Source organism: Denticeps clupeoides, chromosome 6 (assembly GCF_900700375.1).
Source record: "Denticeps clupeoides chromosome 6, fDenClu1.1, whole genome shotgun sequence".
In the NCBI taxonomy this organism is placed as follows: Eukaryota; Metazoa; Chordata; class Actinopteri; order Clupeiformes; family Denticipitidae; genus Denticeps; species Denticeps clupeoides.
In genome coordinates, this window is record NC_041712.1 from 7,544,344 (window position 1) to 7,560,163 (window position 15,820).

General features: G+C 42.6%; 1 protein-coding gene across 2 annotated transcripts; it reads left to right on the forward strand.

The window, feature by feature from the left end:
* The first annotated feature begins 396 nt into the window (after nucleotides 1–396).
* klf5l (Kruppel like factor 5 like) lies at nucleotides 397–8,158 on the forward strand. Of its 2 annotated transcripts, none has more exons than XM_028984637.1 (4): nucleotides 397–689; nucleotides 3,800–4,628; nucleotides 4,865–4,924; nucleotides 7,802–8,158. In XM_028984637.1, the coding sequence occupies exons 1-4, from the start codon at nucleotides 552–554 to the stop codon at nucleotides 7,978–7,980; spliced, it is 1,206 nt and encodes a 401-aa protein (XP_028840470.1). In that variant the 5' UTR covers nucleotides 397–551; the 3' UTR covers nucleotides 7,981–8,158. The 2 variants fall into 2 exon arrangements, with proteins under 2 accessions (XP_028840470.1, XP_028840471.1); XM_028984638.1 differs by having other exon boundaries at nucleotides 3,803–4,628.
* The last annotated feature ends 7,662 nt before the right edge of the window (nucleotides 8,159–15,820 follow it).

Sequence of the window (15,820 nt, forward strand, 5' to 3'; positions counted from 1 at the left end):
ATGTGTATATATATCTTATTGCTCTGCTCTCATCATGCCTTAGACTGTATGTGTGTAAAGTGACATCACTGCCATCATGATGGCGACACATAATACGCTGCTGTTTTGACTGCAACTTCAGTAAATAAACATGCACGGAAATGGAAGCGTGGCGGTCCGACGCTGCGGGTTTTATATTTACAGATCCGTTTATTAGAAAAATAATAATCAATACGATTAATTCGGAAAGATTTATTTGACCAATTCACGATTTCACAACACAAAGATCTCACGCCAACGGAAAGCGCTGCCTCACCTAGCCAGGTGAGGCCCGCCCACGTCACAGCTGATTGGCCTAAAGCAGCGCCCTGCGCTCTGATTGGCTGCCTGCTGTTATTATTCCCGACAGGTAAGGCGCCCTGATTGACAGAAGGAGGGATCTGGTCGCGCCGAACACCTGAGCTGGACCTGGAACAGCAACAAAAGAAGCTACTTCTGTTTTTTTTCTCCCACTACTTCCAGCGGCGGTCACCGAGGAATATCGAGCGTGTATTTTAGCTGGTTTGCGAGACATGGCGAGTGTAGGACTGGCCGCCAGCGGCCCGATCGCGGAGGAGAGGGTCGTCCTCACGCAGCTGAAGCCGGTGAGGGTGTCCGGCAGCGGAGACGCCGTGGAGGACGCGCCGGTGTTCGAGGAAGTCAAGCCCACGGTGAGAGATCCCGCAGTCTTCTGCTTTTACAACGATTAGCAATTACACTGTTATACGACTACCAATTCAACAGTGATAATACATTCAATTACCTACATTTCATTATTATTATTATTATCATTGTTATTATTACAACAATTACTACTTTTACAGGCTAATTGTAAATGATTTATTCAATTGGATTAAATGAACAGGCCCATAGTCTGCAGCGGCTTGTTAGATTGTAATAGGACACTGGAGCTCATCACACATCCACATGAGATATGACATTTATGGACGCAGTTATTTGTCTTTCTGAAAAATACTTGGTTATAATAATTAGTGTGGCGAAAGGTAACGCATCTTTAGTGACAGAACAGAATGTCGCCTGACCTGTTGGTACAGACACAGGTTAAGGTTTAAGGTTATCTCCACAATCGGCAGACTGGCCTGTGGGCAGGGGGTGGGTGTGGTGTGAGCCCTGGACAACAAAAAGAAGGTGGCGCCAAAATTATTTCTTAATGAGCATGAAGTATGTTCATCTGGAACTGGTTTCAAAACCAACATGGGCTACATAGCGCTAAACTGGAATGGTTCTGCAAAACTGAAGCAGATGCTCCATGAGCTTACAGCCCCTTACATGACTGATGTACCACTCCGGTACACATTTTTACTCCCAAATTCTGTTGTTGCAGATGAGACATATTGCATATATATGTCTTGTAATCACCACCATTTAGTAAAGGCATGAGACAAATCAAATTATTATTTTATATGTGGATTTCCAAATTCATGTTTGGTTGGTACTATGTGCCTATTAAGTAGCATAACATAACACTGATGATGATGATGTGGGTGACGAATGTCTACCTTGACATTCGACTGGTTTACCCCTCTGTTCTGGCATGAGGTGTTGGAGGGCCAATCCATCTATGGTCACTGCAGCAAGTCCTGCCACCAGTTGGGGAACAGTAAACTTTACAATGTCCCTTGACAGCTGACTTCACAGTCAAATATTGTGTGGCTTGGACGATATTGGTTAATTAGACAAAACAAAAAAAAAAAGCATTTGCATTTCAGTGAAGTAAATCAGGAAATGATAGCACAATTTTCTTAACTTAGCCTTTTTTAAGTTTTTAAAACGGTTAAAAAGAGACTAGTAGGAGATTCATCACTTTTTTACCTCCCACCTGCAAGTCACTGTCTTACTAATCCCAAACAACGTTTATCTCTTTTCTCTGAAGCCATAAACCATCCTTAGATTATTTCTGGCCTGAGCTGGCCAGCATGATTTCACAACTCTTGTCTGATGGAGCAGAGTGAGCAAATCTCCATGCAAAATCACCTGTGGGCAAAGGCTTCGAGTGGTTAAAGGCGTTCTGTTATGGCCACTGTTTGGACATCGTTATTAATCCTGGATTAAAAGGATTCACTGATTCAATTTAGTGAACTAACCAAAATTTTGCAGCATGAATTTCCCTGCCAGTTCTCTCGTTGCTGTCCTCTCTCCTCTCTTCTTTTATCTGGTCTGGTGATACCCAACTCAAGTGGTGGTAAATGTCCTTCAACCATTAACTGGAATGGGTCTTGGGCCAGTGTTCAGATGCACCACGCTCTTCCTCCCCCTCCTTTCACCTGCCCCATAACACAAAGGCTCAGTGATGAGGTGCTTGCTGGGATACAGCAGGGAATCAAAGGTGGGGGGACAACCTGGGCACGCAAACTGGGACGAGGGGGGGGGCCAAGGGCATTTTCCTGCCAGGCTTCCTACCACACAAGGACCATTTTGTATTGAAATCAGGAGCCTTTCATACACCAGATTATTCTCTGTGAAAATAGAGACCCATTTTCCATGAAATGCCCGGTCTCTGTTTTCAGGAGCCTCTCAGGTGGCACCGGGGCTGGCTCAGCAAGCTGCTGGCATGGCAGAGCGATGTGGCTCAACTTATTCTCCACGAGCGCACGAGCTATCTGAGAAGGAAGAGACGTGTCAGCGCGGAACATGCACTCGCATTTAGTCAACATGACCTCGCACGCCAGGGTATGAAGTGCTTACAGAGTGATAGGCAGGCAGGGCTGGCACATCTGAAAAACCCCAGTGGGGTAAAGAAAGACCTGGGGAAATCGACGAAACACCCACTGTTGACATAGCTGGCGCTTCAAATAGCTGGACAGCGAGGGAGAAAGGGAGGAGCGAGAGAGCCGTTGAAACGTTCTTTCTCCTCTGCCCCGACTGCATTGAGCTCGCCATTGTGAGCGGCCAGGGAGCTTTTCAATGCGCCATCAAGCCCTCAAATTATTTGTTCACCGCTGATTGCCGAGCCGTGGCCCATATTCAACCTCGCTGCAAGAATGTTCGGCAGAACCAAACCAGATGGTCTCTGCACTGCGACGGATCTGAAAGGCATTGCATGTAAATAGTGCATTAGATCAGAATGAGTTGCTTTTCTTCTGGTGCCTACTTTTGTTAAACGTATGGGCTCCGATCAATTCTTTTCATCACATTGTTTGGGTTTTGTGTTTTTTGTTCCAGAATCTTTTCAAGAAGCGCCCACCCATAGGTAGCTTGCTTATGTTGTGAAATCCAAGGAGCTTCTACAGCAGACTTACTCAGAACCTCCACATCCTATAGAAGACGTCCCTCTCTGGCACCAAAACGAATGAGTCAAGGTGTTTGAATGTTGAATGTTAGATGGTGCGGTTTGGTTTGAACCCAGCACACAAATTCCTGCTGGTAAATAAACGATTGCACAATTTGACACAATAAAATCTGTCATTTCAAGTCAGATGTGAAGCTGCATGTGCAGACAGTACCTGCATCTGTTCTCTGTCGCTGGCCCTTTAAGAAAGCTGGGAGCGATTCTTTTCCGCCTCCATCTATCTCTCCCTCTATCTCTAACCATGTTTCGACTTGCAGCATCTCTAAAAGTAGCTGCCTGCTGGTCAATGTTGCAGGAAAGTTCTCATCAGCTTGTTGGAGAATTGCTCAGACAGGCAAAGGGGGAAAAAGCATGAAATGCTCCCTTTATTTATGCCTGATCCTTCATTTTGTTTTCCCAGAACAGACCCTTTTACTTTTCTGTGATCAATGTGTTATTTTAATTGGTGGTTTTAATCCCTCTTCCATTCAGCAGATTCAGATGGAGATGGACAAGTACCTGCCCCAGACAGGTGTTCCGCAGTCGCCTTCCCTGACTGACAAGAAGTACCGGCGAGAGAGCGCGTCCGTGGTGGATGAGTACTTCTCCGAGGAGAAGCCAGCGCCATACAGTGTCAACATCAACCTCATCCTTCCCAATGCCCACCTGCGCACAGGCCTGTATCGGCCACCAACCAAACCCGCCCTGCAGCATCACATGAAGACTGAACCAGGAACGGAGGTGCCCTGCTCTTTCCAGACTCTCCCGGACTTCACATCTGTCTTCAGCACGCCCCAGACAGTCAACAGCCTCTTCATCAAACCTGAGATGAGCTCCAGCACCAGCGTGGTCACATCCACCGACGACCTCCCCATCGGCCCCCAGCAGCCCCAGGTCTACCAGATGCCCATCAGTGGGAGCGAACTCACCATGACTCTGTCCCACAGCAACTCGCCGGCAGGCGGCGGCAATGGCCGCACCATGCTGAACTTAAACAGCGTGGCCCTGATGACGGCCACCGGCGGCGACCATGCTTTCCTTATGCCAGAGCAGTTCTACGTGTCCAACAACCAGCCACACAGCTTACCGCCATCGCCACCCAACTCCCAGCCCGGCAGCCCCGACAACCAGGCTGAAATGATCCATACAGCACCTGCTCCACCGCCACCCTACCAAGGCAGGTTGGGGCTGAAGGTGGGCCAGATGACTCCTCACTCGGTGCTGATGACACATGGCCAGGGCGTGCTCACAGGCCCCCGATACAACCGACGGAACAATCCAGAACTGGAGAAGAGGAGGATCCACCACTGCGACTTCCCAGGTTCGAAATGAAATATGCATACTGCCTTGTAAAAGTGAAGAAAAAATGTTATTTTCACTTAAATCACCAGTCGCGGAAATAGCATTTAGAGGTTTGGGACCCGGATAATCCATAATTCTTCAACTGAATTTGATTTTGGGTGCTTTATTTAAATTTGCATTGCTCAAAACATTTTATTGCGATGTGTTGCAGAACCAGGGTATTCATCGCATTCTTTTTATTCCGTCTGACTTTAGGTTGCACCAAAGTTTACACAAAAAGCTCCCATCTGAAAGCACACCAAAGGACTCATACAGGTAAGATCCTGATCAGGCTGCGCTGCGGCTGCGCTGCAACAGATTGCTCCAGCATGGGACGTTCTCCCATGCAAAACCCTATCTATGGGAATTGAGGTGTAACAAGAACCTTTAGAGGACGAGAGGCAGAAGAGACACGTCGTCTCCTTTCATTGGCCCTATGCGCAAAGCGCCGGCGTGCCCACACAGGCCTGCGCTTAGCTTCCAAAAAGGGTTGAAGAACAGAGCGCGGGAGGACAAACCTGTTTCTCCTGCTTTTCCTATTTTCTGCACAGGATAGGGGGAGGAGGCGCACAGCAGTCCTCGCACAGAAAGTACGGGGACGAAAGAGAGGGACGGAGAGAGAGACAGAGAGAGAGAGAGGCTTTACGCAGTTTCATTTAACCGAGCTATGTAAAATGAAACCCGCCAATCCAAAAATGCTCTTCCAGCTCTGGATGGCAATTTGTTTTTGTCCTTTTCCCACTCCGGTGGAAGAAAAAAGGATCTTCACATGGTGCTAAGGGGATCGAATTGCAGCAGCAATCTCTTCTCCCTATTCTTCTTTTTTACTATCCATTGTAATTTGGGTCAGTGAAGGGAGGGCTCCTCTGTTTTGAAAGAGGTCAATCTCTGCCTTCATGGCACAGACCCGGCTAACCAGTTCCTCGCTGTACAAAGGAAGAGGTCCGGAAATCGGGGGCAAGATAAAAGTTGTAATCTGCAGCAGTTTGCTCCACGTACTTTTTAATTTACAAAAGCACACGTCACCAAATTCTTTCACTTGTGGTTCTCTGACAAGAGTGGCAACAATTATAGACATGTCCCGAGGGGCAGCGGAACCTTCTGGAATGCGGACTCCGTCATCCTCTCTTTGTAATGCGTGCAGCAGTTGACGTCTTAAACTGCGGGGAAAAAATATTCCCTTCAGGCTCCCAACCCACTGGATGCTCACTGACCGTCCTTGACCAGGCACTTAATATCTTTTTAAACCCTGTGTTGGAGTCGGCCTTATTAGTGTTTGTGTGTGTGTGTGTGTGTGTGTGTGTGTGTGTGTGTGTAGGGCTATATTATCATCCCGATTGCCTGCATTTCCCTCCCTTAACAAACAAATGGCGTTGATAAGGCAGAAGAGGATGTGCTTTTGCAACTTTATGGGCTTCCCTGAAAAGTTTGAACTGTTTGTACTTGACTGGCACAATTGTGTAAGGGTCGCAATAAAAATGGATGCTCATTCACACAAGTCGGTTCTCCATAAAATGGACAGAATGGTGAGACCACATCCTTGCGGGTTCTTACAGGAGTTTTTGTTTGTCTGCGCCTGTTTGCACGCATGCGTGTATGTGTGTGTAATAAAATTCTCTTGTGATAAAGAGCTAACCGTTGCCCAATGGCCACCTGACCAAACAGGTATTATGCACAGGAGTGTTTGAACAAACTTTGCCTGAAAATGTAGATTCCACAGCCTTAAAAGTGTTTGATGTAGCAATGGTTAGTGTTTGATCACATGCCGGCTCAGGCATGGGTGTAAAACAGCGCTCCTTCTCTCCCTAGGCAATGATTTAAGAGAAATGAAAGTGAAATTCACAAAGCCTTTATATATCCATTCGAAAGACTGTCACGAGTATTATACAGTATACTACAGTATAGTGCATGGATTTACAAGCAATGTTAAATTAAGACATTTGACGTTTTTTTATATACAGTAAATTTTGTGCTTAAATGTATTTGTGTGTTTGGCTAAGCAGTTCACTTCCTGATATGCTTAAAGTCATTGGAATCATCACGAAGTGCTATCATTCAAATGAGAACGTTTGCCGAGCCGGCTTGTTAGGACACTTTGATGTCGGCATGGGACATAATGATCCTATCACATGTGGCAAGTGATGGACAGCTGTGACAATTATACTGGTGTCGTCTTAGAAGGGAAATCTGTGAAATGAGGATGTAAGTGATTAGCATGTACATCAGCCAATATGTAATTCCACAGCACGTCTAGAGCCTGTTCAGGACCTCTATAAATATCGGCCATTGATTTGAACGCGTATCTACACATTCGGTTTCGCACACAAAACCACCAGCCAATATTTACCCGTCACACCCCTAAAAATAATACACTCTGCTGTGGGCAAAGAGTTAATGGAGCATTTGCCAAGTTAACAAAGAACAAGGGCCCTGAGTTAGAATCCCAGTGTGTCTAAACACTGTAACCAAAGCAATGGGCCAGTGTGTACAGTGATTACGTCGAAAACACACACATTGCGCAGTACGGTGGATTGTGCACATGTGCAAACACACATGCTCGCTCGTTCGGCGAGAAGAAAGCGGCCGGCATGGGACAGTGGCTGGAAGAGCTGCGGGGAAAGCCCGTCCGAGGCCATTCCAGTCGTGGTCTTGTGTAAATACGCGGGAAATGTAATGGCGGGGTTATCGCACAAAGGCTGTTTACTGTACCTGTTCCCCCTAAATGGAATTGAAATCACACTTGATGTGGGCACTTGTGCACTATCGCAATGTCCGATCTTATCTGGACCACGTGAATGTCCATGAAAACTGACCAAGTGTTTACTCAAGGCAGCGGGATTACTCTGACAACCGCAAGCGTGTAACAGGCAAGACAACGTCCGTACCAAATGAGTCGGCGACTTCTTCTCGAGAGCTTTGTTCCCCATGAATCGTGTGCATTTTTTTTTTTTTTTTTAAAGAAGATAAAAATAAAGTAATGTCCCTCGTCCTTTAAATAACCAGAATCGCTTCAGGAAAAGCGCGTTACCTGAGCCGGGCCTTTGCTCGTTCTCCCCGGCTATTTCTACCTCGGCAACCTGAAATCGATCAGATAACGTGAGCGTTTCGCATGACACTAATACCGTGCTTTGGTTTGCACTGTCACCTCTGCAGGGGAGAAGCCGTACCGGTGCAGCTGGGACGGGTGCGACTGGCGCTTCGCGCGCTCCGACGAACTCACGCGGCACTACCGCAAGCACACGGGGGCCAAGCCCTTCAAGTGCGTGGCGTGCAGCCGCTGCTTCTCGCGCTCGGACCACCTGGCGCTTCACATGAAGCGCCACCAGAACTGACAACTCCTTCTAGCTCTCTCTTTTTTCTTTTTTTTTATTATTATTATTGTTAATATTATTTTCATTTTTTTGCATTTGTTGTTTCACTTTTTTGATTTTATTTGAACCCAACATGACTACTAAGTACTAAGAAAAAATGCTGCCAATGTCTGAAACACCTTTTTTTTTTTTTTTTTTTTTCTCCAAAATATGTATTTCTTGTAGAATTTACAACGAATGTACTGATGTATACTTGACCTCAACATTTTGTTTAGTGACTCTGTCACGTAACCCCTACAAGTAGCTTGGAAGGTGAGTCTGTTTCCAAGCTGCAGATAAAAGTGGTGCAGATGTGTGGATCTCGATCTCACTCGCTCTCACTCTCTCTTACTCGCTCGCTCACTGTCTTTGTCCAGAGGAGCTGATAATACCTGCGCTTGTTTTTGTTTTGGACATTTCCGTAGCCATGGAGACCAAACTCTTTATGTGTTACTACAGCGAGCGCCAATTGCGCCTCGCACACCGTCTAATCTTTTGATTCTCTAATGGAAGGTTATTCATTCACTTGAATTTGAGGATGTAACTGTGAACCAGTGGGACAGATCAATAAATCTACTGAATGTCACAGCATGGCCGGCTCGAATTGCGGCAGTGAACAAAATGGAGTTGATTTTAAGATCAACCCAATGAAATCACAGTTACTACTAAGAGCCTAAATCGTCAATAAGCTTGTAATGATAATTTAGAACTTTATGCATTGGAAGGGTTAAAGGTATTTTAAAGCAATCAAGATTCTGCTTTTGCCCCATTGTTATTTTGGTTGTTTTACATGTGACCATGTGATTGGCTTTAAACCAGTTAGAAGAAGTTAAATTAAATATGCATACTGCCTTGTAAAAGTGAAGACAAATGTTATATTCCACTAGAGGATTCGCTTAAATCACCAGTCATCAATTCAAAATGGAAATAGCATTTAGAGGTTTGGCCATAATTCTTCAACTGAATTTGATTTTGGGTGCTGATTTCTCTGTGGCAGTAGAAGGCACCAAGACTAGACCAAACAGTTACTTAAGGCCCTCTTATTTATACTCCTCTGTTTTTCTTTTTGAAATTAGTCAGAATAATAATAATAATAATAATAATAATACTAAATGTGATTTGGCCAAGTTTATGAATTGTCATCAAAAGATGGGCCTTCCTGTTCCAGGAATCCCAATCTTCAGCACTTCCTTTTTGTTAATATAAAAGTTCTCCATGTACATGTGTGTGTCAGGATTTTGTTCAAGTCTAGAAGGAAATCCAAAAAGTTGTAAATAATGTGTTCATTTTTAACACTGTAAATATCAGTTTTTCTATAGGGTTGATTGTTTTTATTCTACGAACAAAAAGTGATTTTAAGTGGGTTACCTTCAGATGGGTCTGAATTTGGTTTGTTCTTTGTTTGTATTGATATGTCTCGTGTATATGCAAACATAAAAAAAACATTGGCTAAATTTACCAACAACGTTTTCCATATTTACCTTTTGAGTAATACAGTTCAAAAAATAAAAAAGTGACTTTAGTGACATTCATTCTGTGTCTGTGGTTTAATTCTCTGTCCTGTTCTCATATGTGATACTTTGAGGTACAATAGGATGACATTTCTGTGCAAATATTTGCCCAATTGCCCCTTTGTCTTAGTCATGTATTCTGTTGTATTTATGTTTTGATGGACCACCAGCATGTTCCTATTTTTAAAAAAGGATCATGCATTAATGGTGACGTTACAGATCTCCCCTCAAAAGGCCACATTGTCCACTAGCGAATTCTTAAGGACATCAGTAAGTCATTAGGACCAAGCTATTGATTCCTTTCTTCAGTTAAATGAGAAGATGAGGTTAATTATTCTCCTGACATTGACTTGCCCTACTGCCAAATGCTTGCTGAAAGAGGACAAATAAAGAACGAGAGAGAAAAAAAAACGACTCTTCTGTACGTAGTGTGGATTCGCAAGTTGAAACAGGTGAAAGTTGGGAAAAAATGACAGATTGCAGCAGAAGAATACAGGCGGGTGTGGCCCAGCTTACCTGACATTAAGCATAATTATAATGTGCACTGCCAAGGTCTTTTCAAAGCCGAGATCCACCACACAAAGGTGATTATTGGCAAGGGGAACACCCTTGTTATTTCACTGCAAGACCAGGCTTTAAGCTTTTGTAAGGGGGAGACCTGGTACGCCGGTTCCTGGTGAAGTGGCACCGCACTTTCTAAAGCCTGAACATGTGAAACGGTCACTGAGTGCAATGGCCATTTATTTATTGATTGACAGTTGAATTGATGTAACATAAAGCATCATTTTGTTACCCTGGGAGAAATACTTTGCAAACATCATGAAATCTTTTATTCCACTTTGTGTAACATCTGCAATTTGCAGGTCTGCATTTCTGTTCTCACCTAACAAGATGGAAACTATTGTACAACGTGGTGAATGATAATCACACAAATATTTTGGAGGTGATTGATTCATTTGTAGTATTATATTACTATAATTAAAAAAATATAATACTATTATAGTAAAGTGTTAAACGTTTTCTGAAATGTCTGTGAATGAAGGTTACTTGAGGAACAGATTACTGCAGCACCTCTGGTCTTCGGAACTAAATAATATTGTAACTTCACCATACATGCAAGTGTTAAAATACATTCTAACACTTCATTAAATCATTCACAAATCGTTAAAAAGCGCCACTAACTTACGACAAGCTAGCCGTGCCCGTTCATACTTTAGAGGAACGGTCTGGCGATCTGAAGAAATGTTTGATGATCCACATATCAGACGGGTTTCCTGCATGGCACATGCAGAACTCTCTCAAATAAGACCAACACAAATTCCGCTCCTTTTCTGCGTTCACCTCTATTAACAGAAATTTAATACAACCCCATAAAAAAAATACATTTTGAACATCTTGGGCCAAAAATCCACAGGTAGTAACCCCCCATTTTGTCTGGACAGTGACGAGAATTCTGTAAACCATTCGTGATCTACAGACGCACAGTACACACTCATCCATTATTCATGTATGAATCATGTTTTTGTCCTTCCTCACTCTTCCTCCTCGCTCTTAGGATGTTAATCATTCTCCCACACGCCGGCCGGTTAGCACCATAAAGCCTGGCTCTAGACTCTTTGTTACTTTTCCCCCAGTCCCAGGGACCATAAAACATGGAAAACAAACACAAAGGCAGTTTTCAAGCTTATGTACGTGTGTTGCAAAATGTAGAAGAAAAAAAATTCTAACATCAGACAGTGTTGTGAAAGGTTCCTCTTTAGGTATGCAGCAGTGGCGAGACAGTGGTGAAATGTATAATAGATGATACTTAAATAAAGACCTAAACAAAAGGTCTAAGGGGCTTCTGGGTAAAAACAGCATTGTCTTGTTGAATTGCGCCCCCCAGTGGAAACATTTCACATTATGTCAGCGTTCAGGGTGTCAGAGATGTACAATTTCCGGCAGAACCTAGAATTCTCTCTATAATTGGCAACATCACGAAGTCTAAGATGCCACTGGTATTTATTTCTGTTTTTATGAGCACTTCTTTAGAATTCTTCCTGAGGTCCAATTACCAATCCAGCCCCCCCGGAGCAGCGTAGTTTTGCTCTAAAACACAATGCAGGTAGCGGGACTGGAACTTTTCCTCTGCAGGAACGTACAGGCCATTTTATGGCCAAGCTTGACTCCCGGGTTATTACCGCCCCATAAAACTGTAGTGGAATTGCACATTGTTGTGTGATGGTGGTGAGAAGCCAGCAGTGGCTCAGCACTGGTCCAAGATTTTATAATCGTTTCTTTCTTTACTACTTTACTACTATCTTTACTATCTTTTCACTATCAGATGATAAAATAGGACCAATCCATCATTTTCCATTCGGTCCTTGTCATAACTGCATCCAAATTATATTAATCTGCCCCTTCCTAATTCAACCCTTCCCATTTACCCTGGCTTGGGATACAAATACACTGTCAGGTGCGTCCCCAGGGTCAGAACGACTTCCATCTGCTCAGTTTGACTTCTATTGTATTGTATTTGTGCAGAAACATCCTTATAATATTGTGATTTATATTTGAAAGATACACAATATGGCGTAGGTCAAACATTCATCAGTGATATTTAGTAGCTTTTGGTACAATTTGTAATTTAAAATACGGCTGGTCCATAGGCGAGTGTGTTACCCACTAGGCTACTACCACCCTAAATTAAGAGAAATGTTATTAATTAAACATTAACATTAATTACATTTTTAATGTATATGGTTGTCTAAAGATGACTGATTTATTGCTTGTGAGACGGTTTGGTACAGTTTTTTTAAATGGTGTTCTTAGTTGAGACTAAACTACACCCATGTAATAAACTACTGTCTCGTGACGTCGTGCGTATCCTCGTCATGTCCAGCCATCGTGACAAGCGTAATAAATGCAGTCTGCCTCCGATTGCCATCCACTTTGTGTCGTCTTCCCTCCCGCCATTTCTGCACTTCAGATCTCCCTCACAAACACTAAGAACACAGTTCCCACAATTAAACGTAGCAGTAGCTTCTTCATGCTGTGGGGTTGTTTTGCAGGCCTGGCCAGTCTTGGCTAGTTCCTCAAAGATTCCAAAACCAAGATCCTGGAGTGGCCCGCACAGATCCCTTCAACATCAAAGAGTCATTTGGACACGGTTCCCACAAAAGAGAGCCGCAATAAAAAAATGTTAAAAAGTCATATAAAAGTAAAGTAATATAAAGATAACACTGCATATATTATTTTTACTTTTATGAAAAAACACTTCCAGAACGGCTGTTTTTTTTTTTTTTTTGTTTTTTTTACTAGCATGTAGAAGGCGATAATGTGACGAATGTTTAACCACCCTGACAAGTTTAAAACTCCAGCCAGACAGCTGGGAGCTCTGACCACAGTGGTCATAACTCTACACAACTCTACTCAACCTAAAGTCAACATATGCAAATCATTAAACAATAAGTGTTGCAGACCACTGTCTACTCACCCCAAGAGGCGTCACATTTTGAAACGCTACTCTAATCGAACAATCTGATTAACCGCAGCTCCGCTCGGGGTGGCGGGAAAATATGCACATGCGGCGGATAAAAAAAATTCAACACATTACAAGGTGACAATAATCGTCAAAATAAACCACGGATTAAAATAAAATGCACCTAAATTATTATATATTTTCCAAAGCCACAAAGTCTAAGCGGGACCGCTGAGTTAGAACAATTTGCAATGGAAGAATGGACCCTGAGTCCCTCAGGAGCCCTGTGCCAACCGAGCAAAAGAACTGCTCAGTTGTGGCTCAGAAACTTTGACTAATCATTTTGGATGTCTCATTTTTGCCCTTTCTTGTTTCAACTTAATCATTTTAATCATCATCATGCATTAGTTTGAGAAAGCATTAGGGGTGTCAAAATGTAATATCATTTTAACACAGCTGCTGTATGACACGGATGTGAGACGCATACAGATGGAGAGTCGGTCACTTTTCCCTGTAATAGTTTTAATTGGTCGATTTAATTGATGCCTAACAGGCATATTGTGCTTTAGACAGTCAGACAGATGGTACTACAGTGTCCGGCCCTGGACCAGGAAACTTCAAGACAGTATCTTTCATCAGACTGTTGAACTCGGACCACAAACAGCACTACACTGATTCCTAACCACCAAACTCATAACTTATAACCTGAACTTGCCCAGTTTGCACGATATAGCTAGTTAAATAACAAATTATTGGTTTGATTTGGTTTCCTGGTAAACATATTTATTTGCTAAGGCCTTCGTTACTGGCATCTGATTTGCATATTTGACTTCTGATTTTCATATTTGACACTGAAGCATATTTATGAAGCCATAACATGGGCCTGTTAGTTCATGTCTAGGCTGAATTCCTATTTGGTGCAGCTTTTGTTGTTCTTATCTCAGACTCTGAGTGGTTTGCTGAGGGTTGACAGGCTGGGACAAGCAGGTCGCTGTTGCGCACGCTTGTGGCAGGTGCTGGCATTTGGGCAAATATGTCAGCTTTGCCAAAATGTCCAATGTTATAACAGATTCCGAATATATCTGAGATCAAGAGATAACCAGTTTTGGCTGCAGTGAGAATTCAGTATGGCATACATGATGTGACCCATTTTCATTCTTTAGTGACATCTGCTGGCCAATTGGTGAGCCGTGAAATCTTCACTGAATTTTGTGTGTCAGTGCCTTTTTCTTGCTCTTTGTTTTTGGAAATAATCATATTGAAATAATGCATATCATAACTTAGGTTTGGTTATATCAGTGATAAATATATGTAAAGTGAATAAGAATAATTATGTGCATTCTGAGAAAATATGTTTCTTATCAATTCTTAGGCATTTAATTTATAAAATTCTGCAGATTATACTGGGATTTTAATTGATACAGAAGAAGCTAATTCTGTGAGGATATTTGTCTTTACTGTTATAAAAGCCATAACTAGTCATAGAAGGGTAAAGTCAGTGTAATGACTAAAAGCCCATATCTCTCAGCTTTCTTGCTAGAAAATATTGGGAATTTGCTGTCATGGCAACACGGAGCTGTGAGTATGGATACGTGTGCATAATACAGTGGGTGTTCGTTATTATTTGCAATTAGAAACGATTACTGGGGAGTGCAGAGGATGATTTATTTCTCTGTATCTCTGCCGATTTGAATATTTAACATACTTTTCCTTACCCATACCAAGGTTTTTTTATAAAGCAGTAACTTCAGCCTTATTGTTGATTGTTGCAACAAACAAAGAGATGACAGATTCCTCAGGGAAGACAAAGCTTTCTGCAAGTCTCATTTCAAGTTCCTTAAAATTTGAACTAAGCCCAAAAGGCAACACCTTAAGAACTACATACATATAATGTATAATAGCATATTTGCATCAGTCTAGAAATGGGATTCCCAAAAATATTTTTTGCAATGTTCTCATCCAGTTTGTTATAAAAACCCATAAATCCAAACAAGCTAAATCATAATAGGGATATTTTCTACTTTCTGTGTTTAATACCGCACTTGTCATTACATCACAGCTATCCCAGGTTGCAGTTTAAAAACAATAGACACCAGGGTGCACCAAAAAACATTTTATTCTATAAAAGAAGTGAGTAATCACAACTGTACAGGGGGGAAACTGACTTTTAACACCATATCTCACAGTATCAAAAAGGTCGCGTTATCCTCACTGATCTTTTCAGATTTGTTCTGTAGAAATACAAAAAGAAATAACATTAATTAACTTGTATTATTAATATACCGATAACTGCATTGCACTGTGTAATATAGTACTGGCCCATAAAGTTACTGCATTCAATATAAAATACCTATGATTTTTCAATTAACTTTTTATTAAACAAGATCTGATTTGTGATAAAGCACACGCACGCACGCGCACACACTCTACACACACACACACACACACACACTATAACTCCATGTTCAGAAGATGCGTACATATGTTAAGCTGCAGTTTCCCATTTCAAGTGATCAGTCATGACTCAATAAAGTAAACCTGAAAGAAGTCGGCTTTTTCAGTCAGCTGTAGGATGGTGACGGCCCCGTCACCGGACTTCTCAACAGACCCTTGGAGGAGGCGACAGCCTCTCGCGGTGGCTAAACAGAACATCTGGACCAGGACCACCGTGACCTCTGGGATTAGCAGTGCTCACGGGCCACGTGTGTACGAGCACATCACACCGACATGCTCACCAACTTCACAAATAAAAAGGCTACTCTCCATGCAACACAACTGAACAACACAACTGGGGCTGCTGTTGAATAAAATAAGGAGAATTATATATTTATATATATATATTTTTTTGTAA

Bases quoted from the DNA above. Each gene is read 5' to 3' on its own strand.
- klf5l (XM_028984637.1), top strand. From the start codon at position 552: ATGGCGAGTGTAGGACTGGCCGCCAGCGGCCCGATCGCGGAGGAGAGG. The intron at 690-3,799 runs GTGAGAGATCCC...TCTTCCATTCAG, and splicing joins TCGAGGAAGTCAAGCCCACG to CAGATTCAGATGGAGATGGA. The intron at 4,629-4,864 runs GTTCGAAATGAA...GTCTGACTTTAG, and splicing joins CCACCACTGCGACTTCCCAG to GTTGCACCAAAGTTTACACA.